This window comes from Xenopus laevis, chromosome 3S (assembly GCF_017654675.1).
Source record: "Xenopus laevis strain J_2021 chromosome 3S, Xenopus_laevis_v10.1, whole genome shotgun sequence".
NCBI lineage: Eukaryota > Metazoa > Chordata > Amphibia > Anura > Pipidae > Xenopus > Xenopus laevis.
This window is the reverse complement of record NC_054376.1, coordinates 127271809-127297746: the sequence shown is the minus strand read 5'-3', so window position 1 is coordinate 127297746 and position 25938 is coordinate 127271809. Positions and strand designations below refer to the sequence as shown.

Here is a 25938-nt window from a genome sequence, read left to right as displayed (position 1 = left end):
GTGCCTATTAACAAGATATTTCCATTTTTGTTTTCTTGACTGCTCTTACAAAAGAACATGAACGGGAGAAACCCCATGATGCTCATTCGGGGAAAAAATTTGACAATGACATTATTTTATAAATTTGCCTTAAAAAAAAAAAAAAAAGTATAAAATAGCTTTATTTCTCAAAATATGCCTCCTATTAGTGATATGTGGGCCGATACCCGTGGGACTCGCGGGTTTACCCGACTTCTGGCTTTATAGACGCTGGTCTATAAAAGGATCCCAGAAGTGTGGGTGCAGGCGGGCGCGGGCTGAAGGAGGGCGGGTTAGGGTTGGCTGCTGGTTGAGAAACCCCCGACCTGCACATCACTACCTCCTATTGACCTCAGTAGAAGATTGGCAGGTTTTTCTTTTCCAATTGGCAAAGCTTGAAAATTCCAGTTTGGATATAGTCATGGGAAAAACACGAAATGAAATTTATAATAGATTTTCCCTTAAAAAAACACCCAATTGTCCTGGCTCAGTTGAACAGAGATGAACAGTCAGTCTACCCAGAGTTTCTCCTGTTGTTTCTGTGGACACTTTTTATGGGATACCCAGGGGGGGTCTATCTCAGTCCCTATTGCCCAGTCCCTATCTAATCCCTTCTATCACTCCTCGGTGGAGCCCAATGCTGCTGAATATAGGTAGCCCTAATGTGTCTGCTCTCCTACTGAGTCTAGTAATTCCTTACTAGTCCTGACTAATAATGATTCCATGCAGGACCGCCATCAGAAATCGCAGGGCCCAATACGACAAAATTTCCTGGGCCCCCTGGGCTGCACCCGCCGCAAGCCTCACCTACAGGTCTGCCCTCCCCAACCCACAGGTCCGCCCCCCACCACACAGTAAAAAAAAAAAAAAATATTGGTGGCTAGTGTTCCCACATATTAATAAAAAGATATTGGTGGCCAGGGCCCCCCATTAAAAAATATTGGTGGCTAGGACCCCACATGAGAACAAAAATTGGTGGCCAGTCCCCCCCCACACATATTATAAGGAAAATTGGTGGCCAGGGCCCCTTAAACATCCATGCCTTCCCGAAGTCAACAGCTCTCACGAAGATGGGGGGCCCGGCTAATCAAGTAAGTGTGGCGTGGCCAGGCCCCCCTTACCCTCGGTGCCCCCTACAACTCTTCCCCCTGATGACTGCCGTGATTCCATGGGAGGCTCAGATACACTTAGGAGAGAGGCAGGCTGTAGTCACTGCAGAATATCCTTGAGCCATGTGGCTCAGCCATTTTATATCATAGCACAACGCCACCAAGTTATGCCCAAACTTGGGATAGCTAGGAGTCACAGGAAATGGGGAATTACTCCCTAAGGGTCCCCTTTGGGCACAATCTTTAGGGGAATGCAAAGTAAATGGGGATGCACTTACCAGTCCCCAACACATATAACATTGCAAAACCCATTTTGAAAGCTCAGAGCAGAAATTTGTAAGAAAATGAACTGTTGGACTTCTATTTCTGGTTGCTATGGTCACGCCAGTTCCAAGATCCTTGAATTCTGCCACCAACACGACAGGAAGGTCCATAGGACAATGAGGCCAGGGCTGTGATGTCTGCTGTGTGGTTGTCCTCGTCTCCAGCCCCTTCTTGCATTTATATCTCACTCATTTTGGAGGAACCGCATTGGGCTGGTCCCTCCAAAAGATTGTCTTGCTGAGGGTCCTGGTCCTCCTAAGTCACAACATTGGTGTCCTGTTTTGAAGTTCAACTTCTTTGAAAAGAACAGGTGACGTATATTATTTGTATCCTGCATGAAGAACATCTAATGTGTCCTATGATGAGCCTAATCTTTTGCTGAGTACCTGCCAAGGATGTTTGTCTTTTACTGTCACTCCTTACCCCCCTTTAAGGGCAGTTTCACAAGCCCGGTACAAAGGATATGCGATGTGCAGTTCAAACCAATGACAAAAACAGGTAGGGTCAAATTTTTGTGGAATAACGTATAGAAACTAAAGATAATCCATCAGGACTGTGGAACTTTCATCACTGGGCAGGGGTGGGCTGGCCTACTGAAGCTTTGCACAAACACCATCCCTCTTACATCTCTTTCTACTCATAGGTACAGGTGCTCCTGTGTATATAGAGGGATTACCTACTACATACATTGCAAAGTATCATCAGAGCTATACCTGCACGTATACAGGTGAGAGCCTTTTCTCTAATACATAATATTGAGCACAAAGTTGCCTTATTATTTTATTGTCTATTGGTATGGGTAGGGGTGCAGGTTATCTGTCTGTTTGTTTGTAATATGTGACCCCATTGCATTTCTCTTACTCTTAGGGGCATATTGATCAAAATCCGAATTTTTCTGAATATTTTAGTAAAAAAAAGTCCAACCAAACTAGAATCCACAGTTTATTTATTATTAAAAAAGCACAATTTAAACGAATCGGGACAAACAAAAAAAATCGAGTGAAAATCTGGATTGTGCAAATTTTTCTGATCTTTGCCTGAAAAGTCTGAAAAAGTTGGATTCTCTGGCTAAATCCATCACAGACACAGAAACTTTCAAATAGGATGGGACCTCTCACATTGACTTATTATACAAACTGGATTTTCAGATTAGATTTTATAGTAAAAAAAAACTAGAATTTTTCGAGTAATTGTCGTTCGGACTTTAATAATTAACCCCCTAAATGTATATAGGTGTATATCTATAGTAGGGGGCTATGGAATGTATCACCAAGTAGAAATACTTGTTTATGAGGCTAAAAATACTGTACAGGTATGGGATCATTATCTGGAAACCTGAACCATAGACACCATTTAATAGGGATGCACCGAATCCAGGAATCGGCCTTTGTCAGCAGGATTCGGATTCGGCCGAACCCTTCTGCCCGGCCGAACTGAATCCTAATTTGCATATGTAAATTAGGGGCGGGGAGGAAAAGTGAGTGACATCCCTACCATTTAATAATACAGATTTTAAAAATGATTTCCTTTTTCTGTGTAATAATAAAACAGTAGCTTGTACCATTAATCCTTATTGGGAGCAACACCAGTCTATTGTGTTTACATGATTTTCTAGTAGACTTATGGTATGGAGATTCAATTTACAGAAGGATCTGTTACCAGGAAAACCCCAGAATCCGAGCATGCTGGATAACACGTCCCATACCTGTACCTGGTACAATGGCCGGAGCCACAATGTACATTCCCCTTTTAGAGGCACAGCTAGACTGTAAAATTAATTACACTGGTAAGGGTGAGTGAAAAGGATCAGATGTTCTCATGAGGAATTCAGTCACGCCCCCATTGTACCCTTTACAATACATAAATATGTTCGGTGGGGTAAGCATACATTGCTAATAATAGCTGGAAATCCAATTCCAGTAGTACTTGCAACTGGTCGGACATGCATTGTATCTGCTTTCTTCTAGCCATGGGAATGCAGCTTAGTCCTAACCAAGAGCAAGGGTTATCTCTAATCCCTCAATTGTATTATACACAACTGCTGCCTGAGTATATTTAGACATGGACAGTGGAGGAGATAAGAGAAGTGCATAAAAGCATTTTTACTGAGGCTGAGATTAGGCCCATCATTCATGTGGCATATTCTCTCCTGATGTTTTTCAGCCAGTGGAGAAACGCCTGAACTTTCCCCGTACAGCCTGTCATCCTAATTTACTTCTGACACTATCTAAATCTGAAGTGTAACAGCCGCTGAAAGACTACAACACGGGCTTGATGGTAATATGAACTAGTTCATAGTGAACATAAAGACTGAAAGGCTAGATAGAAATATGAATTAGGAGAGACTGGTGGGACTAAGGACAAAGGAACTAGGGTAGGCAAATACATAAATAAGAAATAAAACAACATTTGGGGTTGTCTTATGCATGTAAACCAGTGATCCCCAACATGTTGCTCGCTGACCCCTTGGATGTTGCTCCTAATGGCCTCAAAGCAGGTGCTTATTTTTGAAATCCAGGCTTGGAAGCAAATTTTGGTTGAATTGTTGGTTTTTGGTTGAACTGGTTCAATTTTTGGCAGTCTACTGCCAAACAGATACTCTTGAAGACCCTTATTTGGCACCCCCACTGACTTTTTCCATGCTTGAGTTGCTCCCTAGTTCTATTTACATTTGAATGTTGCTCACGGGTAAAAAAGGTTGGGGACCTCCGATGTAATCAATACATATCATTCTTCTGTTCTCATTTTATATAATTGACTGTTCGACAAAGCCTTTACAAGCCATTGATCGTTGAAGGCTCTCCTCCAATCAATAGGCACATAGCAAGAATGACAGATTTTCTGAATGACATGAATAAAAATGGTGAAGTAGAGGAATGCAAGAACTACTTTGTGGGGGGTTGGCAAATTAGATTACCATCAGGGTGGATATGGAGAATGCCATGAATAGAATGGAAGATCTAAAGATTTGCCATGATATAAGTGGTTGACATGAAGGCCCCTGTGGTGTAAGAGGTGAAAAGAGTGGCATGTGAAGAACATGGTGAAGAAGGCAGTAGGTGGCAGATATGACTCACTATGGTGAGTCTGATGTGTATTTTTATCACAATGGTAACAGAAGTAGGAAGATTTAGATATTATGACTACAATGGTGCTAGAGACAACAGTGGGTAAAAGTTGAACAAAAATATCCAGTGAGGTCAACATGTGAATAGCTATCGATATTTCATCAACTCCATTGCTCTAAGTGCAAAGTCATGTGCAAATATTCCCTTTGTGTTTACCTTGGATTGCATACATTTACAATGTTCTAGTACAGGTTGTGAGAATGTGTCACCTTCAGGCTAGGGTAAACAGGTTGGGCTTGTAAAACCACTTTGTGGGCCTCAATGGAAAATGATGACAAAAGACCCAGATGATTTAGTGAAGCCTGGAGGTTGTCACTTTTTCTGCCCCTCCCCCAGGATCTTCTCCAAATGAGCTGTATCTTTGTACAATGCAGAGAGAAGTGGCAAGCCGAGACTTGTGAGCACTGGAAAGTCCAACTCATAAAAGCCCAGCTCTCTTGCCAAGATATAAGCAGAAACTAAGAGCTGTACTGAATAGTGAGGCAGTGGTAAGACATTAGTTGTTCTAGTTGTTAGTATAGCAGTCCTAGCATTACTGCAGTGTTGTCCATCAGTACCAGGGCTTTATATTGTAAAATATTGGTTTGTATGTGGTTAAATGGGTCTATTGTATATCAGTCCTGGCATTGTACTCAGTATGTACTCAAATATTAGCTAAATGGAGATTATCAAAGGTACAGTAGTTATACATTGTTATCACTCTAGGAATCAGCCTTACAGAGATAATCAGTCTACTGGTAATGTATACACTGTTGTAGCTTCAGCCGTGTAGTCATAATAAACTGCTAGGGCAACCCCAGACTTTTTTTTGCCCGAGATAAATCTTGGCTACCATGGGTAACAAAACGTCCCATGTTTCCCCACTGGTGATTTACATTTTGGGCAGCGGGCAGGACACAAGGGAGCTTTGTCACTTATGGTTCTTTGGCATGACTGTCCCATTGCCCTTATAACTTTAGCAATTAGCCCTATGGAAACCCAGTTATGCACTGTTATATCTGGAGGTGGCCATAGACTCACAGATAAAATTGTAAGAAACATATCGTGGGAAAAGAGCCAACGGATTTCAGCAGAAGACTTGGATATCAGCCGGCTCATCGATTGGGCTGGACCAAAATTTTGATCGGGTGCCTTTGAAGACACCCAAACATCGGCCATTGTTAGTGCTGAATCGTCAGATACAGGTAGAATTCTATTGTTTCTATATGTATATCTGACGATTCAGCTCCACACGTGTGTATTGAAATGAACGATCTTTCTTGGAAGAGGATTTTTCCAAGGAAGATCGTAATTGTTACATCTTTGGCCACCAAAGAAGTTGAAGAGTTCTTGCTCTACATGGACGCTGGCAGCATTGGACTGATGGGTCATCATGTCTAAATTGGGCAGTAGATCCCAGTAGGCACCTATTCTAGCTTGACATTGGCACCCTGCATACAAAGTAGGGTAATATGCAATAGACGTAGGGACACATTTGAGGAGTGTAAGTAGGGCTGACGGGGGGGGCTGTAACTGAACAGGTCTGTAGGGCCAATGTCACAAATTTAAATAAGGCATGTTTTATCAGGGCTTTACTTGTTCTTTGGGGCAAATTCACTAAGCGCCGAAGCACCGAACGCTAGCGTCAATTCGCTAGCGTTGGGCATTTTCATTACTTCGCAAATTCACTAACAAACGCTGGCGTAGATTCGCTAGTGTTACTTTGCACCCTTACGCCTGGCGAATTTTTGCTACGGACGTAACTACGCAAATTCACTAACGCGCGCAGTGTACTGAACGCTACCTTTTACGCTAGACTTCCTTCGCCACCTCAGACCAGGCGAAGCGCAATAGAGTAGATATGGATTGCTTCAGTGGCACATGTGTAGGGCAAAATAACATTTTTATTTGATGTTTTGAAGGTCTGATACGTATTCCTCCATTGAAATTTGAATTTGGCGCCATATGCAAATTAACCTTCGCTAGCGTAACTTCGCTTCACTTAGCGAAGCAACGCTAGCGCAACTTCGTAACCTTGCGCTGCCCCTGTGCGCAACTTCGGATTTTAGTGAATTTGCGAAGCGCTGGCGAAACTACGCCTGGCGAAGTGCGGCGAAGTTGCGCCTGGCGCAACTACGAATCTTACTGAATTTGCCCCAAAGTTTGTGTGCGTGTGCAAACAACAAGAACATGCCTGGTCACTTTCATTGTCAATAGGTTTCTCTTACGCAGGACTTCTGGAATTTACAATGCTATTTGGTTAATAATAAAACAATCTTTAACTAAGGACTCAGCTACGGGATATTTAAACAGCACAGGACATATTGTGGGATATACAGTAATGGACTGATCCCTCACTCTTAAATAAACTACACCTGAAAAAGGATTTCTACCGATACAGTGAAAAGAATACACCTTAAATAAATAGGTCATATTAACATAAAAGGTCTTTCCCATCCCAAAAAAAATTAATTTCTGGTTGTGAGGGTCTTTTGAAGGTGCAACAGAAACCTATATTGTTTATAATTGCTCTTTCTTCTGATTAAATTGCCTATGGGACAGCAGCTTTCATTGTGTATATTGGTCTGAGAGCAAACTTTATAGATATACTCTCCCTGAGGAACCCTAAATGTCCTGTGTGCCCCATATTAAGAGCAGAGAGGGTAGGCTATAGACTTTTATATGGGGACCTGAGAAGTGATATGTCACGGCCGCAATGCATGGGAATTCCCAAAACCTGTAGAAATCTCAGAAATTGAGCCATACCAGTTGTATTTCAAGAAACTCTTCATTTTTGGAAGCATTTCTGCTTTCTCTGTCATAGTAAGAAGTATTTGTATATAATATAGGGCAACTGTATTTTACCTTTAAAGTTTCAGTGTTCTTCAGGCATGGTTCTTTACGCAATGGAAAAGAACATCCCAATAATTGATCTCATACCTCCATTTTTATTATATTTCGAGTCCTGTCTACCATCCCTCAGTCCCAAGTTACTGTATTCTTACTACATATTGTGTGAGTCAGGTCTTTGTATTGATATTTCACATTGGGCTGAGTTTGTTGCGTGACGGCTTCTCTATGTATATTCATGAGAAGAAGAGACAATTGTGTTCTAAAGATCAGCAACACTTATTGGGAAAACATTACAAACAATTTGTGTTCCTGCATGAAATTTACGAGGCTACTGGGTTTCCTACATAGAGTATATAATTAACCAATAGCATTGATGTCAGTAATAGCCTATGAAACTACTAATAAAAATTCTGACATATATATGTCTCAGTGGTGCCTGGGTGCTCCCTGATACCTTGTTGGAGGAACACAGGAGGACGTCTATTATCTATATTTGTTAGATGCAAAAGTAAGTGATATGTTTGTATCCTAGCATGTGCCTATTGTATTATTGTGTTTACTTTGGTTCCTCTGTCCCAGGTTATTATTGTATAGGCAATACATAGTGTGTTTAGTTGGGTTGCTCTGCCCCAGGTTATTATTGTATAGGCAATACATAGTGTGTTTAGTTGGGTTGCTCTGCCCCAGGTTATTATTGTTCCTCTGTCCCAGGGTATTATTGTACAGGCAGTTTATAGTGTGTTTAGTTGGGTTCCTCTGTCCCAGGTAATTATTGTATAGGCAGTACATAGTGGGGCAGATTTATCAATGGTCGAATTTCGAAGGTTAAAATACTTCGCAATTCGACCATCGAATTGGAATACTTCGACTTCGAATATCGAAGTCGAAGTTTTTTTTACCGAATTTGACAGTTTTGCGGTCGAAGTAAAATCGGCGATCAAACGATTCAAAGGATTTCAGGGATCGATCGAACAAATTATTTTTTTTCGACTTCAAAAAACTTAGAAAACTACTCTAGAAGGTCCCCATAGGCTAACATGCACTTCAGCAGGTTTAATTTGGCGAAGTATTGAAGGCGAAGTTTTTTTTAAAGAGAGAGTACTTTGATTATCGAATATTCGAACTATTTTACTTCTAATCGAATTTGAAGTCGAAGTCGTAGTATCCTATTCGATGGTCGAAGTATCCAAAAAATTACTTTGACTTTTGAATTTTTTTACTTCGAAAATTCCCTCGAATTCACTTTGATCCTTGATAAATCTGCCCCAGTGTGTTTAGTTGGGTTCCTCTGTCCCAAGTTATTATTGCATAGGTAGTACATAGTGTGTTAAGTTGGGGTCCTCTGTCCCAGGTTATTATTGTATAGGCAGTACATAGTATGTTTATTTGGATTCGTCTGTCCCAGGTTATTATTGTATAGGCAGTACATATTGTGTTTAGTTGGGTTCCTCTGTCCCAGGTTATTATTGTATAGGCAGTACATATTGTGTTTAGTTGGGTTCATTTTTACTAGGTTGTTATTGTATTGGCAGTAAATATTGAGTTTAGTTGGGTCTGCTGTCTCTCTGCTCCAGGTTATTGCCTTGTTATCAGAAATGACTTGTATGAGTGAGTATTGTTGAATTAACTGCTTAGAACCCCATGGCTACTGTCACATACAGACAAATGCAGCAAAGCCTATTGGATGGAGCACAGTTCACAGGGCTCATTTACGCAGCCATTGAGTGAAATGATAACCTTTAACATAAGTGAATTCAAAATTGATGAGGGGACTATTCTAAGCACTTAATTTACATTCATTATTTATTTTCTTTTGATTCCAAGATATTAAGGGATACATGTACTGTAAATATGAATGAATTTTGTTACAACAGCGCCACCTGCTGGTCAGTTTCCCACCAGTCTGACCAGCAAGTAGTCAAGGAAGTTGTCAGGAGAAAGAAAGAGGCTGATGTTCTTCTGCTTAGGAAAGGAATTATAAACCTTTCTCCTATCTTTCCTAAGCAGAAGAATTATGGGTAAAAAACATGGCAACATGCACTTTGACCCCCTTTTTGGGTATGGGGATCAGATCCCTCGTACCTGAGCCAATCAGAGAGCCAGTATTCATGTACGTTTTGCTTACTGTTGGCCACTTTAGATATGTTTCATTACCCTTGCACCCCATAGGTGGGCAATTCTGTCTATGATTTATGGTTTAAGGACTTCCAAAAAGGCTCTGGCTGAACTTTATTGTCAACCTTTCAAGGTCAAGTCCACTGAACTCACTTCAGGGCTAACTTACGACCTCTTTGCACTGTAGCTCCTCTTTGCCTCTGGAGCACAGACACCTGTGGTTGCCCCAAAAAATACAACGTTGCCTGTGTTTGGCGGTTAAAAGGCAGCAAGGACAGGGAGTTGTATGGAGGTGGTATAAAAATAATAAAAAACATTTGTACTGGCACAAGGTTGGAAAAAATCGCTCCCATAATACAGGGGCATAAAATTACTCCATAGGGTTTGAGGAAACCCAACGTTTCTCCCTTGCCCCCACTCATTCCAGGGCACAGGTTCTGCACCTACCAATCAATTGGTAATCCACTTTGCCCCTGCTTCCCACACAGTCAGCCAGGGAAGGAGGGCGACACTTGTGATTTGGGAAGGTGCCAATGGATGAATTTCCATGGGATTTCCTATAACTATATACTGATATATGGCTGTGGGTCTTTTTTTGGGAAGGCTTTACCTTCAGAACTGTCCCTCTATGTTTAGTTAGTGGCACGTCTCTGCTGCTGGGGAAACCTGTAGCCGGCAACACAAAATACAGGTTTTTTCAGTTTTACTAGAGACCGTTGCATCTCCAAAGTCTGTGTCACAACCAAGTTCATTTGCTTTGTGTTCAGGGAAATGTTTCTGGCCGGAGCTCTCTCAGTAGGGCAACTTCACTGAGGGTGAGAGGAGGAGAGACCTCTGAGACATCTACAAGGGATCCCTGCATCTCAGAGGTAAGAATGACTCCTTGTATGTTACCTTCCTGCTACTCTCTATGGGGTATATTTATCAAAGAATGAAGTTAAAGATCTCCACAGTCCGCTAGAGTGAAATTTCGCCTCTCTCCATTCATTTCTATGGGATTTTTAAAAGAGTACAGGCATGGGATCTGTTATCTGGAAACCCAGTTATCCAGAAAGCTCAGAATTATGGAAAGGTTATCTCCCATAGACTCCATTTTATCCAAATTTTAAAAAGTTATTTCCTTTTTCTCTGTAATAATGAAACAGTACCTCGTACTTCATCCAAACTAAGGTATAATCAACCTTTATTGGAAGCAACATCAGCCTATTGGGTTTATTTATTTTTTTACATGATTTTCTAGTAGACTTAAGGTATGAAGATCCATATTACGGAAAGATCCGTTATCAGGAAAACCCCGGGTCCTGAGCATTCTGGATAACAGGTCCCATACCTGTATTTATCAATGGGTGAAAGTATCACCTTTTGATTAATACGCCTTTCAAAATCCCATCGAAATGAATGGAGAGTGGCGGAATTTCACTGTAGCGGACGGTGGGGGTCTCTAACCTCACTTTTTGATAAATATACCCCATGACTTTCCTCCATTACTGTCTGGCTTTCTATTAAGAAAGCGGTGCAATTACCATTGCGAATAGCATTTATGAATACATTGTTGCATGTGATTTTGCCCCTGTGTTGGTAAATGAGTCTTATATGTTCAGAAACGTCTATTCGCTAAAGTGCGTGTGAAATAACGCCATAAGCTGCTTTCCTAAGCTGCCATTGCTTCTCTGATTGGTAATTTTTTGGGTCAAGTGATACTAATACATTTATTATGAGTAATTCCACTAAGACTTAGATACGCTGCTGGATCAACACGGCCCTGTGCATCCGGCCCTTTCTTATTTTGTCTTTGAGTCTAGTTCTTATTTTGTCTCTGAGTTGAGTTCTTATTTTGTCTCCACAAGTTCATTCTGTACAAAAGGGGGAAAAATTTCCTTATTAAAGGATAAGTAAATCTTTAAAATAAATGAATGTAAAATTGATAATTGTGCTGTTCTAATAAATATTGTAATGTACACTCATTTATTTTGTTTTTTATTCCAAGATATTAAGGGATACATGTACTGTTAATATGAATGAATTTTGTTACAACAGCGCCACCTGCTGGTCAGTTTCCCACCAGTCTGACCACCAAGTAGTCAAGGAAGTTCTGTAGAAATATGTAGAGGTGTGGGACAAATCCAAGGCAGCAACTGGACTGCAAAACTTCTTTATTGGGGATAGAATTACACAACATGTCCCCAATGAAGAAGTTTTGCAGTCCAGTTGTTGCCTTGGATTTGTCCCACACCTCTACATATTTCTACAGATTGCTCTAATTGGGATATCACACACAGGATACTCCGTGGGAAAATCCGACTAAGAGATTTGGTGAGCTCCACTTGCATGTGTAGTCAAGGAAGTTGTCAGGAGAAAGAAAGAGGCTGATTTTCTTCTGCTTAGGAAAGATGTGAGAAAGGTTTCTAATTCTTTTCCTAAGCAGAAGAACATCAGAGCAGCCTCTTTCTTTCTCCTGACAACTTCCTTGACTACTTGGTGGTCAGACTGGTGGGAAAATGACCAGCAGGTGGTGCTGTTGTAACAAAATCCATTCATTTTAACAGTACATGTATCCCTTAATATCTTGGAATTAAAAGAAAATAGAGAATTTTACTTACCTACTTGACGTAAATTCCTTTTCTTCTAGTCCCGACATGTCAGTACACATGGGGCATTGCCCCTCCCAGACCTGGAGGTAGGACCTATAACATAGCCAATCAAAATGAATCATGACCTATAAGACCACATGACTTCCTCCTCACCACAGTTATACTTTTGCCATAGCAGTACAGTAACCAAAATAAATAATTGGGATGGGAAACCCTGTACTGACATGTCGGGACTAGAAGAAAAGGAATTTACGTCAAGTAGGTAAGTAAAATTCTCTATTTCTTCTACGTCCCTCCATGTCAGTACACATGGGATCTACCAAGCCATGCACCGAAAACAAGGGGTGGGAATAACCAACATAATGCAAAAACCAAACTGATGCTAAGGAGGCCCTGAGAAAAGGCCAGCATCACATCCATCCAACAGGGGAGCTGATAAAATGTATATCTCCTGAAAAGGGTAGATAAAAGGCACAAGAACATGTCCTAGGACATGGTAAACGATTAACAAGAGCTACAAAATCAACCACAAAATTACAGAGACCGGTACTTGAGGATCAAACATTGCAGATTAAGAATAAACATATTCTGTTTAAAAAGGTTCCCTCAGTGACTAGAGGGATACCTGCAATGTGGTTATCTGACAAAACCCCACCTGGGGAAGAACAAAAATCCTGCAACTGTTAAAACAAAAAAGGCAAGAATACACTGGCACACGAGGTACAATGCAATGCAGGGTGAAACGTTGCACGTCCGCACAAATAAATAAGCAAGGGGTCACCCTGCATTGCATTGTACCTCGTGTGCCAGTGTATTCTTACCTGAAGTATTCGTCTGGGGATTGCCGCACCCTCTACGCTGTGCACCGGGGCTTCTTTTACAGAATTGAAGAGTGTGCTCTGCTTCATCCTTGTTCCAAAACAAAAAAGGTGCCTTAGGACAAAACCAGAATGATGGCAATAGCCATCTCAGAACTAAAACACCCTAGAAACCACCAGGAAATCAATCAGATCAGAAACTAAACACAACTTGAATGCATCTATCACCAGTGCTGGAGAAATACACGATCCTCAGCAATAGCAAGTGGCCCTAAAAAGACTTGGCCCACATTAGCCTGGTCCTGCATCTTAATGGAAGCAGCTCATACCAGTGCTGACCGGAGTCACCTCTACACCAGAGATCAGTCCAAGATCCACTAACTCCATGCTAATAATACCTAATGAAGACTTAACTAAATGAACACCCAACTCTGGGTTATCATAAATCATGCTGGTACAGCCCAGTAGCTCCACCAACCACCAAATCTAAACTGGGTATACAACAGCACAAGGATAAGCTGCTGAACCAACCAATGTGACAAAGCCATCTACCAGTAAGCTATGCTGTTGCCCCAGCCAACTGCTACACAAGCAAGCAATGGGACCCAAGCCAATTACAGTTCTAGAAAACACCCACAAAAGCCGAGGCCACTACAGCTCAAGCTGCACAATGCTACTGAACCAAACCTGTGACCATACATAGAAGCTACTGAACCAGCCAACAGCTGGGATCACAATCCAAAATCAGGCATGCCAGAACCTTATAGCCTACAAAAACTGGTACCAACCAGCAATGATGCACAATCCACTGGCAGAGAGCCAGCCACCATACATGCAACCAGTGGTGGACCAGCCAGCTATTATGTATTCCAACATAGATGTGCAAGGCCATTGTCACACTAGCAGGCCAAGATGCCCGTCAGCTGAAGTGTTTGCAAAAAACCAGAGTGGAATTGAATACACAAGCAATAGTAAATAAGTCAGCTATTGTGAATGCCACCCTTAGGGACAAGGTAACCAACTGCACTGGCACAAAAGTCAATTTCCATACATGCAACAACGGAGCACGTCAGTTGTTGAACTTGCAAAACCCTGGTCCACAAGCCAGCCTTATTGATAATAAGCAGTGGCATACAAGACCAAAAACAATGCATGTAAGGCAGAAGAAAAGGTTAGCTGTAAGCCAACATATGACCAACATCAGCTGCTGAATACTAATCAGCAACAAAATTAGCTATGGGCTGTGAAACCCAGAGCAAACACCAGCTGATGGTACAACCCATGCTAGATCCAACCAAATAGTCAATTATGCCTACTGCTGGTGTAACCAGAACCATACCTGCCAGGATTGCAGACAAGACAAAACCAATGGCTGTTGTCCTGCCAAAGATTTCCGCAAGGCAAACAGACATGCCCACCAAGAGCCACAGCAAGAATAGTAACCATGCCTATCAGCTGCCACAGCCTGGCTGGTGACCTATGCACCATAGGTCACAGATAAGACTGGCAGCCACAAGCCCACAAGGACTATAATAAAAACTAGTGGCCACCTTAGCCAGGGGCCACAGAAAAGGCCAACAGCCCAAGAACTCTGGTAAAAGGCAAGCAAGCACCTAAATTAAGGGCCATGAAAACAGGCCCGCAGCCATAATAACCCAGGTAAAAGGACAACCAAACAAATGTGCCAAGGGTAAAAGACCACATGAACCAAAGGCTCATGCAACAGGCTAGCAGAACAAGGGCCCTTGTAAAAGGCCAGCAGACCCATGAGCCGAGGACCATGGTAAAAAGCCATGGACCAAAACAAGGGCTCTAACCCAAGCCAAGGGCCATATTGAAAGCCAGAGGCCACACAAACCCAGCTCCCTGGCGAGATGCCCGAGGCCACACAAAGTGCCATAGACTACAAGCTGGCTTCAAGCATGTTAAGGTGCCAATAGACATAACAGTAAGTGCCCTTTAATCTACCAACAATTAAAGAAGGGAAACCTACAGTCACAAAAACTCAGTAGATGTAGTATAACTACAACTGAGCTCCCAACAAAAGCCACCAGATGGGAATAGAATATCTAAGAAGGCCTACATCACACAAAAAGACACCATATAACTCGGAACACTGCCTGTTAAGTGTGGAAACATCATAGGAAAAAATGGGGCACAATGCTGCTACAGCAGAACATACCCCTAGCCGGTCCTGGAAATACCAGGTGTAATAAGAGCACACTTGCCTACTGTGTCTGCACAGAGAACTCGGGCTCACAAACCTAAGACCTCAGATGACAACTAGAAGTCAGAGGAATACAGGCACCTAACCAGATAATATGCGCTAGACAGTAGGAATAATCCAGACAGATCCTTGGTGGCAGACTGCTTCTAAGGAGCAGACTCAGGGGCGTAATTAAAGAGGAAGCAGACCCTGCGGCTGCAGGTGGGCCCAAAAGGTATAGGGACCCATGAGGCCCAAATAAAGAGCAATTTCAATACGTATTGGTAAAAAAAAGCACAACCTCTGGATATGTTAGGGGCCCTAAAATGAATTTGCTGTGGGGCCCAATGACATCAGGTTACAGCACTGAGCAGACTCAATGTAAGGAAGGAAGGGGCTACCATACTGCTTCAGCAGTGCAAGCCTCCAGCCAACCCTGCAAGCACCCAGTGTAATAAAAGGCAAATATAACCTGTGTCTGCACAGAGGACAATAGAAACAACAGTAGCAAACTGAGGAGTATCTGCACATTACCTGATAGCAATGAAAAGTCCGCAGGTTGGAAACTTCAGCTAGAATTTGGATAGGTTTCAGCGGAGGGACATAATTAGCTTATTAACATGCAGACTTAGTACCTTGTGTAACTGCATTTTGCACAGAGGACTCCAGCTCACAACATACGACTTCATATAATATAAGAAGGAACACAGGCAGCTTACCAGATAGCTCAGACTTGTCAGCAGGAATATCCAGTCCAGTGGAACACTGATTGTTAAGAGCAGACTCATAAGAAAGGAAGGAGGTGTCATACTGCTTGAGCACATGAGCCAATATAACCACTGTGTCAGCCAAGAGGATGCAGGTTCACCCATACAAAACTTAAAATATTAAACAGCAATAGCAAAGGGGCCAAAGGAACACCTGCACCTTACCAGATAGTGACTAGTTAGCTTGATGGAAACTCCAGCCAAAGCCCTGATAGCTTTCAGCTGAGGGACATATTAAGCATATTAAAATGCAGACTTCCCAGTGAAATTAATGTTTCAAATACACAATGGATACTGAGAAATCAAAATCTCTGGATTCAGGTACCACACTGCTTAGGCAGAGGGATTCACCAGCCAGTACTTAAAGTGTAGCAAGAGCCAATACTGCATATTGCACAGAGGACGCCAGCTCACAACATAAGACTTCAGATAATACAAGAAGTCAGAGGAACACAGGCACCTTACCAGATAGCTCAGGCTTGTCAGCAGGAATATCCAGGTGGAACACTGCTTGTTAAGAGCAGACTCATAAGAAGGAAGGAGGTGCCATATTGCTTGATCAGTGCAACCTCTAGCCCTTCCTGGAGGTGCCTTAGTAACATGAGCCAATATAACTTCTGTGTCTGCATAGAGGATGCAGGTTCACTCATACAAGGCTTAAAATATTAAACAGCAATAGCAACGGGGCCAAAGGCACACCTGCACCTTATCAGAGTGGCTAATTAGCTGGATGGAAACTCCAGCCAAAGCCCCAATAGCTCTCAGCTGAGGGACATAATTAGCTAATTAGCATGCAGACTTCCCAGTGCACTACACACAGTAGATAGTGAAGAATCAGACTCACCAGCTTCAGGCTGTTATAACTAGCCCATATGCATACCCACGGACCTTTTGCAGAAGTTCTGTAGAGTTCTGTAAAGTCTCACATAACTCAAAAGAAAAGGGGAGTCCAAAAGCTCACAGGTAACAATGTGGGAAGCCCACACCTGTGTCTGTTCCCAAAAAAGCACTAGATTGAATCTTGTGCCTCGCTGGGCATATAGCAGGGGGGCTATTTTAGCACAGGGCTAAGACCATGGATATGCCCACACCTGCATTTCTTCCCAATAAGCGATAATTTACAGATTATGCGTCTTGAGGCATCAGGTAAATTCTTCTCCATTACCTGGGAATCATCCCTCTGTGTCTACACAGAAGTAAAAAATAAATAAATAAATAAACAAAAAGAAAATACAAAAGAAAAACAAAAACTGTGTTTGATTTCTCTCAAAATTCAACAAAAAATAAAAAGTGAGGAGGGAGATCCTACCTCCCTGTCCAGTAGGACAAAAAATAACTGTGGTGAGGAGGAAGTCATGTGGTCTTATAGGTCATGATTCATTTTGATTGGCTGCGTTATAGGTCCTACCTACAGGTCTGGGAGGGGCAATGCCCCATGTGTACTGACATGGAGGGACGTAGAAGAAATAAATAATACATTTAAATGACAAAAGTGCTTAGAATAGCACCCTCATCAATTTTACATTCACTTATTTTAAAGGTTTACTTATCCTTTAACTAAAAGCAGTGGATATGGAACTTTTAAGAAATGGTTTTGCCCCCTGATTATTATTGATGGTTTACACTTGCTGATGCTGTAGCAACTATAAACTCAGATGACCTCTGCTCTTTCTCCTCCAGGGAACAATGAGGTTAGTTCGGTACTACAGACAAATAATTCTCAAGCTATGGCCTTTTATTCTGCTGACAGTTGGGGTTTCTGTTTGGTTTCTGGGCACGGACACCCATCAAAGGTAAGTGAACCATCGTGGAGCGTCACCTATTCACGTGTTGCTCTCGGCATAGTTGTCATGTTGGTACAAGATCTTCCACTGTTCTGGGCCACCTGCAAAGATGCCGCTAAACTCCATCATTAGGGTGATAGTCATTGTTGAAGGCATTTTTCAGACAGGTTATTGGCCAACACAAACCTTTGCACCTGCAGCATGTAAAATCCAATGTAAATCCCATTGGAAATGTGGGAAGCAATATTGATCAGCACAAACCTTTGCAAAGTGCAATATTTGCATACAATTTGCATAAATTTTAGCGCTTTTTTCTTGTGCAGATGTTGGGAAATGAGCCAGGCAGGCTGAATACCCTCCATATAAACAGCAGCTAAAGACCACCCTGTAAAAATGTATGTGTGATTTATCAATTCGGTGCTACTACGCTATATAAACAACAAACGTTTTGATGTTGACAGGAGGTTCCTCGGCTTGTGTGCTCCTTCGTATATTTCCAGAACTTGCCGCGCAAAGAATAACATAATGTTCCTGAAGACCCACAAGACAGCTGGGAGCTCCATACTAAACATCTTGCACCGCTATGGTGACAGAAACTCGCTAAACTTTGCTTTGCCCTATGAACGTGACTTTAAGTATTCCCATTATTTCAATGCGAGCCTGGTGAAAGGGTACCACAACGCCAGCCAGCCACCATACCACATCCTGTGCCATCACATGCGCTTCAACCTCTCAGAGGTAATGCCTCACTGTAACACCCTGTAGATACATTTAAGAAATATAATGCAACCCTTGCTGTCTTAATACCCATGATATACTCACACAATATCATTGTGTATCATACTTTCAGGTTCGCAAGGTCATGACTTCAGACGCCTTCTACTTTACAATTCTACGGGATCCAGCTGCCATGGCAGAGTCCGCTTTCTCTTACTACCGACTGTACTGTCCCACCTTTAAAACGGCACCAAACCTAAAAGCTTTTATCTACAATACTTCTCTTTACTATCAACCCAACAATGAATCTCATCACTACGCCCGCAACCTTCTGTGGTTCGATCTTGGTTTTGACCCTGATGACATATTCACAGAGGATGTGGCAAGTCAGGGTGTAAGGGCAGTAGAAGATGTCTTCAACCTTGTCCTACTTGCTGAGTACTTTGATGAATCCATTATTCTTCTCAAAGAAGAACTGTGCTGGGAGCTTGATGATATAGTGACATTTAAACTCAATGCTCGGGAGACCCCCACACAACTTGAACCTGATGATATTGAGAGGTTGCGGGCTTGGAACTCTCTGGACTGGTATCTTTATGTCTATTTTAACCGCACTTTCTGGGAAAAAGTGGAGAGATTTGGCAGGGTGAGGATGGACATGGAATTGAGGAGGTTACGAGAAAGGAGACAACATCTAGCCGAGATGTGTCTAGAAAGTTCAAAGCCTTTAAGAGCTGATCAAATACAAGATGAGGCGATAAAGCCATATCAGCCTAAGGAGGAGAAGATCTTAGGTTGGAAAGTAAGAGATGATCTAAGACCCAGCACCAAGGCCAGTTGCATCCAAATGATAACTCCAGAAGTACAATACAAGTACCTCTTGGATGACTGGCAATTCCCAAAAGATGCACAATATAGGGCCAAGATGCAGTTGTTATTACAGAAAAAGTCAGGAAAGAGCCCATGGAAGAAGCCAGAGGGGGCTACAGTGAATAAACTAGCAGTGCCTCCAGGGAATAAGCCAGAAGTAATTGCAGGGAATAAACCAGAATTGGTTGCAGGTAATGAGCCAGAAGTGCCTCCAGGGAATAAGCCAGAAGTAGTTGCAGGGAATAAACCAGAATTGGTTGCAGGTAATGAGCCAAAAGTGCCTTCAGGGAATAAGACAGAAGTAGTTGCAGGGAATAAACCAGAATTGGTTGCAGGTAATGAGCCAAAAGTGCCTCCAGGGAATAAGCCAGAAGTAGTTGCAGGGAATAAACCAGAATTAGTTGCAGGTAATGAGCCAGAAGTGCCTCCAGGGAATAACACAGAAGTAGTTGCAGGGAATAAACCAGAATTGGTTGCAGGTAATGAGCCAGAAGTGCCTCCAGGGAATAAGCCAGAAGTAGTTGCAGAGAATAAGCTAAATGTTCAGTAGACTCAACGGCAATAAGACAGAAGTGGAAGCAGGGAATAAACCAGAAGTGATTAAGTGATTAGAGGGAATAAGTCAAAAGAGGATGCAGGGAATAAGCTTAATAAATAGACTCCAAGGGGAAGCAAGTGGTTGGCTGTATATGATCAGACCCCACAAAATCTGCCAGTGGTCAGCTAGCTGAAAATAAGACAGGGGAACTGACAACTAAGAATAAGCAAGCAGTTGGAGGGAAATAAGTGGACTCCAAGAAATAAAGCAGTGTGTCTTTTAGATGTCAACAGATTGCAAAGAGCATGCCAACAGTTTGATAGCTGTCATCCAACTTCATGGTAAAGACCAACAGTTGGGAAGATGTTAGTAGACAAAAGCGAATAAGCTGTTGGTTGGCTTGGCGAATATGGACTTCTGGGTAAAAGCCAGTATTTGGCTAGATGTAAACTGGTTTAAGGAGTGGTTAGCTAGATGACCAGCATAGTTCAGAGAATAAATACATGTTTAGATGGACAAAAGATGCCTTGGAATGAGCCATTGGCAGTTAGATGGCCAAAAGATTCAAAGAACTGCCCATGGCTTGGTATAGCAGCGATCAGCCCCACCAACTCCATTTTAACATTCCTTCCTACAATCCCTAATTCTCTTCTATGGGACCTTTCTTCTACAGGCTTTGGACTAAAATGTACCTCTTCTTTAGGGACCAAGAAAAGAAATCCACCCAGTGCTATTTGTATCTGTGAAATTACAGTGTGTATGCTCATGATGCCTTAAAGGAACAGCAACACCCTTTGTACATTAGTTGTGCCACCAAATCTCCTCGATTAGCTGCTCCATCATCATCATCATCATCATCATCATCATTTATTTATATAGCGCTGTCAAGATACGCAGTGCTTTACTGCAGTTATAGCAAACAGGGAATAAATGGTGGATAACAGACAAGGATTACAGAGTACAATAGGGTTTACAAACTAAAAGGTTCCAGCTCATAGACCAGTAACAAGACCAGCTCACTCCCCCCCACCCACCAAATACATCTCATTCAATGTTCAAAGGAGTCATCATGGTCAAGGAGTCATCATGGTTAAGAATATTAAAACCACTGACCTCGGAGGTCCCTTTGAGGTGTACAGCCAATCAGAGGCTTTCTATAGGCTTCTAGAAGTCCACCTGGAGTAAACAAAGAGCCAATCTTAGTAATATAGCACATACCTCCACATGGAACTTGTGCTCACTTGTACAACTCCTAAATATTTCTTATATTTGGGAGTAGCCCCTTCCTATGCTTTTTCTGGTGCCTGCACCCACTGACACCGTGTTTTGCACCCCAGATTTTGTTATCCAGTACAAAGTGTGGAGCACAGCAGAGGTGCTCTCAGAATGAACACTAAGGGGTGCACTCTTAGTGCTCTTGTACTACATTCTGGGGTCTTTGCCAATGATCCCTAGTGGTTATCCCTGGTAATGCCTTTATACTACACACACAGGGCCGCCATCAGGGGGTCACAGGGGGGGGGACAGTTGTCCCGGGCCCGCAGGATTTTGTGTCTAAGTGGGGCTCGGCTATGCTTCACTTAATTGATTAGCCGGGCCCCCTGCTTTCAGCGTGCTGCTGCACAAAACATGACACAGCAGCTCAGTGCACAATCATGCACTGATTTGGATAAGAGACTATTAATAGGAGAGGCCTGAATAGTAGGGATGCACCGAATCCAGGATTCGGTTTGGGATTCGCCCTTTTTCAGCAGGATTTGGATTGGGCCGTATCCTTGTGCCTGGCCGAACTGAATCCAAATTCTAATTTGCATATGTAAATTAGGGGCGGGTAGGATAATCACACGAATTTTCATCACAAAAGAAGATTTTTTTCCACTTTCTCCTTTCCTGCTCCTTTGCGATTCGGTTTGGTATAAGGCCGCATCTTACACCAAGGATTCTGGGATTCGGCCGAATAGTGGATTTGGTGCATCCCTACTGAATATAAAGATGCGTAATAAAAAGTAGCAATAAAAATGCATTCATAGCCTTAGAGATGCTTTTTTTTTTAGATGGGGTCAGTGACCCTCATTTGAAAAATGGACTGAGTCAGAAGAATTATAAAATCTAAAAAAAAAGACCAATTCGAAAGTTGCTTAGAATGAGCTATTCTTTAACATACTAAAAGTTAACATTATTGTGCACCCAATCCTTCAACAAATCCTTTAACTGCCTGTTCACTCTGTGGGACAGAGGACGAGATAACAATTCCTTTGTATTTCATTGGTCCCATTAGATGCATATTAAAGGGGTTGTTCACCTTTAAATTCACTTTTAGAATGGCGTAGAGAGGGGTATTTGGAGACAATTTGCAGTTGTTTTTCATTTTTATTCAGCAGCTCTCCAGTTTATAATTTCAGCCATCTGGTTGCTAGGGACCAAATTACCTTAGCAACCATGCCTTGGTGTGAATAAGAGACTGGAATATGAATAGGAGAGGCCTGAATAGAAAGATGAGGAATAAAAAGTAGCAAAACCAATACATTTGTAGCCTTACAGAACATTTGCTTTTTTTAGATGGGGGTCAGTGACCCCCATTTGAAAGTTGAAAAGAGTCAGAAGATGCTAAATAAATTAAAAACTACAACAAACAAACAATGAAGACCAAGTGAAAAGTTGCTTACAATTGGCCATTCTGTAACATACTAAAAGTTAACTCAAAGGTGAACCCACCCCTTTAAATAAAGCTTTGTTTTATAAATAATGATCTGAATAATAAGACATTTCCCTGCTCACTGGTAACACACTGGATCATGTAATATTTAATTTATTTTTGTATTAAATAAACTGTATATACTTATTTATAATGCAATTCCTAGGTCTCCTTGTTTTAATTCACATTACGTTCCTGACAAGTCAAAGCAGAAACCACACTTAATACTGCGTGGTTGATGGAACTTAAATTGGAATGGCTTTACACCTTGGGCTCATTCTCAAGAACAGGAAATCATTTGTGGGGGATTGGTTAACCTATATAACCTTCTGCTGTATTGTTTGCTGTATGAGGTTAAAGGATAAGTAAACATTTACAATAAGTGAATGTAAAATTGACGAGGGGGCTATTCTAAGCACTTTTGTCATTTACATTCATTATTTATTTTCTTTTGATTCCAAGATATTAAGGGATACATGTGCTGTTAATATGAATGAATTTTGCTGCTCTGATATTATTCTGCTTAGGAAAGATGTGAGAAAGGTTTCTAATTCTTTCCCTAAGCAGAAGAACATCAGAGCAGCCTCTTTCTTTCTCCTGACAACTTCCTTGACTACTTGCTGGTCAGACTGGTGGGAAACTGACCAGCAGGTGGCGCTGTTGTAACAAAATTCATTCATATTAACAGCACATGTATCCCTTAATATCTTGGAATCAAAACAAAATAAATAATGAATGTAAATTACAAAAGTGCTTAGAATAGCCCCCTCATCAATTTTACATTCACTTATTTTAAAAGTTTTATTTTAAAGGACATAGGTGAACACCGGAACCCACAAGGTGCAATCACCGATCAAGGTTCCAGACAACATGATAAAATAACAAGGTTATAGATATATAGAAACATTGGGGTAACAGTCACCCTGCTATAGTTCCATGGGTACCCAGGGCACAAATAAGCACTCACCCCAAATCTCCCCCTAACTGACCTTCAGGCTGGACCCCCTTAGCTCATAACAAGGTTACAGATATATAGAAACATTGGGGTAACAGTCACCTTGATATAGTTCCAGGGGTTCTCAGGGCACAAAGGTTAAACCAGTTTTACAGGTATGTGCCCCTTTATCAGAGATGAGCACCAAAAAGATGAAATAGTGCCATCTGCTGGTGCACTGAAACAATGTGATCCTTTACGACTTTTATGATGGATTTAATGTCAGTTATTATTGTTATCACTCATTATCCTCAGTTCAGAGCATAAATCAGCCCAGTCCCGGAGATTCACAACCACAAGATGGACTAATCTGGCAGCTAAACTGCCAGGACTCTCTGGCAGCATGGATTGGAGATAATACTGGGATGGCTTCTGTAACTTGCATTTAAAACAGAGCCAATTAGTGTGCTACTTACATAGTAAGTTAGACACAGTCCATTAAGTTCAACCTTAAGTCTATATATAACCTGCCTATCTGCCAGTTGATCCAGAGGAAGCCAAAAAAACCCCATCCGAAGCCTCTCCAATTTGCCTCAGAGGGGGAAAAATTCCTTCCTGACTCCAAAATGGCAACGGGACTAGTCCCTGGATCAACTTGTACTATGAGCTATCTCCCATATCCCTGTATTCCCTCACTTGCTAAACACCATCCAACCCCTTCTTATACCTATCTAATGTATCAGCCTGTACCACTGATTCACTTTCCAGCTCTCCCTGTAACACCCCTTTCCCTCCTCTAATCTCATTGGCTCCCTCCTGTCTGCTGGGAGGAGCTACTGGTGAATAAAGCATCCGACCCTTCCTTGTACCTATCTAATGTATCAGCCTGTACCACTGATTCACTTCCCAGCTCTCCCTGTAACACCCCTTTCCCTCCTCTAATCTCATTGACTCCCTCCTGTCTGCTGGGAGGAGCTACTGGTGAATAAAGCATCCGACCCTTCCTTGTACCTATCTAATGTATCAGCCTGTACCTCTGATTCACTTCCCAGCTCTCCCTGTAACACCCCTTTCCCTCCTCTATTCTCATTGGCTCCCTCCTGTCTGCTGGGAGGAGCTACTGGTGAATAAAGCATCCGACCCTTCCTTATACCTATCTAATGTATCAGCCTGTACCACTGATTCAGGGAGACAATTCCACATCTTCACAGCTCTCACTGTAACAAACCCCTTCCCAATATTTAGGCAGAACCTCTTTTCTTCTAATCGGAATGGTTGACCTCATGTCAGCTGGAAAGACCTACTGGTAAATAAATCATTAGAGAGATTATTATATCATCCCCTTATATATTTATACATAGTTATCATATCACCCCTTAAGCGCCTCTTCTCCAGCGTGAACATCCCCAATTTGGCCAGTCTTTCCTCATAGCTAAGATTTTCCCTTTACCAGCTTAGTTGCCATTCTCTGTACCCTCTCTAATACAATAATGTCCTGTTTGAGTGATGGAGACCAAAACTGTACGGCATATTCTAGATGGGGCCTTACCAGTGCTCTATACAGTGGGACCCCCTCCTCCCGTGACTCTCTGCCCCATTTAATACAAGTCAAGACCTTATTTGCCCTTGATGCTGCTGACTGGCATTGCTTGCTACAGACAAGTTTATTATCTACAAGGACTCCAAGCTCCGTCTCCATTATGGATTTGCCTAGTGCAGTCCCATTAAGGGTATAAGTGGATATTGTTACATCCCAGGTGCAGGACTTTACATTTATCAACATTGAATCTCATTTGCCACTTAGCTGCCCAGATTGCCAGTTTGTCAAGATCCTGTTGCAAGTGCCACATCCTGGATGGAATTAATTGGGCTGATAGTTTTGTCTCATCTGCAAACACTGATACATTACTTACAATCCCCTCCCCTAAGTCATTAATAAACAAGTTAAATAAAAGTGGACCCAATACCGAGCCCTGAGGGACCCCACTAAGAACCTTACTCCAATCAGAGAATGTCAAATTCATCTGACATGACACGAACTATCCTTCATAAAGCCATGCTGATTGCTGCTCATAATGCCATTCACTAGGACAAGTTTTTTGATCCCTTAACAAGCCATCAAATAATTTGCCCATCACAGATGTCAAACTTACTGGTCTATAACTGCCTTTATAAATATAGAAATTACATCAGCTTTTCTCCAAACCATATCCAATCTAGCACCTTGTTTACATTAATTTTTGGTAAAGCTTTTTGAACCATATCCTGAGTCAGCCACTGACTAGATTGATCTTAAAAAACTTTCTGAGGTTAGTATTAGCCTCTGCCGCAATGCACTCCTCATTTCCTATCTTTGCTGTTTTACAACATTTATTACAGTGTTTATATTCATTAAATGCAACTTCAGACCTCAAAGACTTGTAGTTTTTAAATACCTTTCTCTTCTTTCCTATTAACTTCTTTACTTCTATATTAAGCCACATAGGGCGATT

At 41.9% G+C, this 25938-nt stretch overlaps 1 protein-coding gene across 1 annotated transcript; it reads left to right on the top strand.

Moving 5' to 3' along the window:
- The first annotated feature begins 2094 nt into the window (after nucleotides 1-2094).
- Nucleotides 2095-21589, top strand: gal3st4.1.S (galactose-3-O-sulfotransferase 4, gene1 S homeolog). The gene is made up of 6 exons (XM_018239686.2): nucleotides 2095-2178; nucleotides 3615-3728; nucleotides 10294-10395; nucleotides 17589-17701; nucleotides 18154-18430; nucleotides 18543-21589. The coding sequence occupies exons 2-6, from the start codon at nucleotides 3726-3728 to the stop codon at nucleotides 19827-19829; spliced, it is 1782 nt and encodes a 593-aa protein (XP_018095175.2). The 5' UTR covers nucleotides 2095-2178; nucleotides 3615-3725; the 3' UTR covers nucleotides 19830-21589.
- Nucleotides 21590-25938: the final 4349 nt, after the last annotated feature.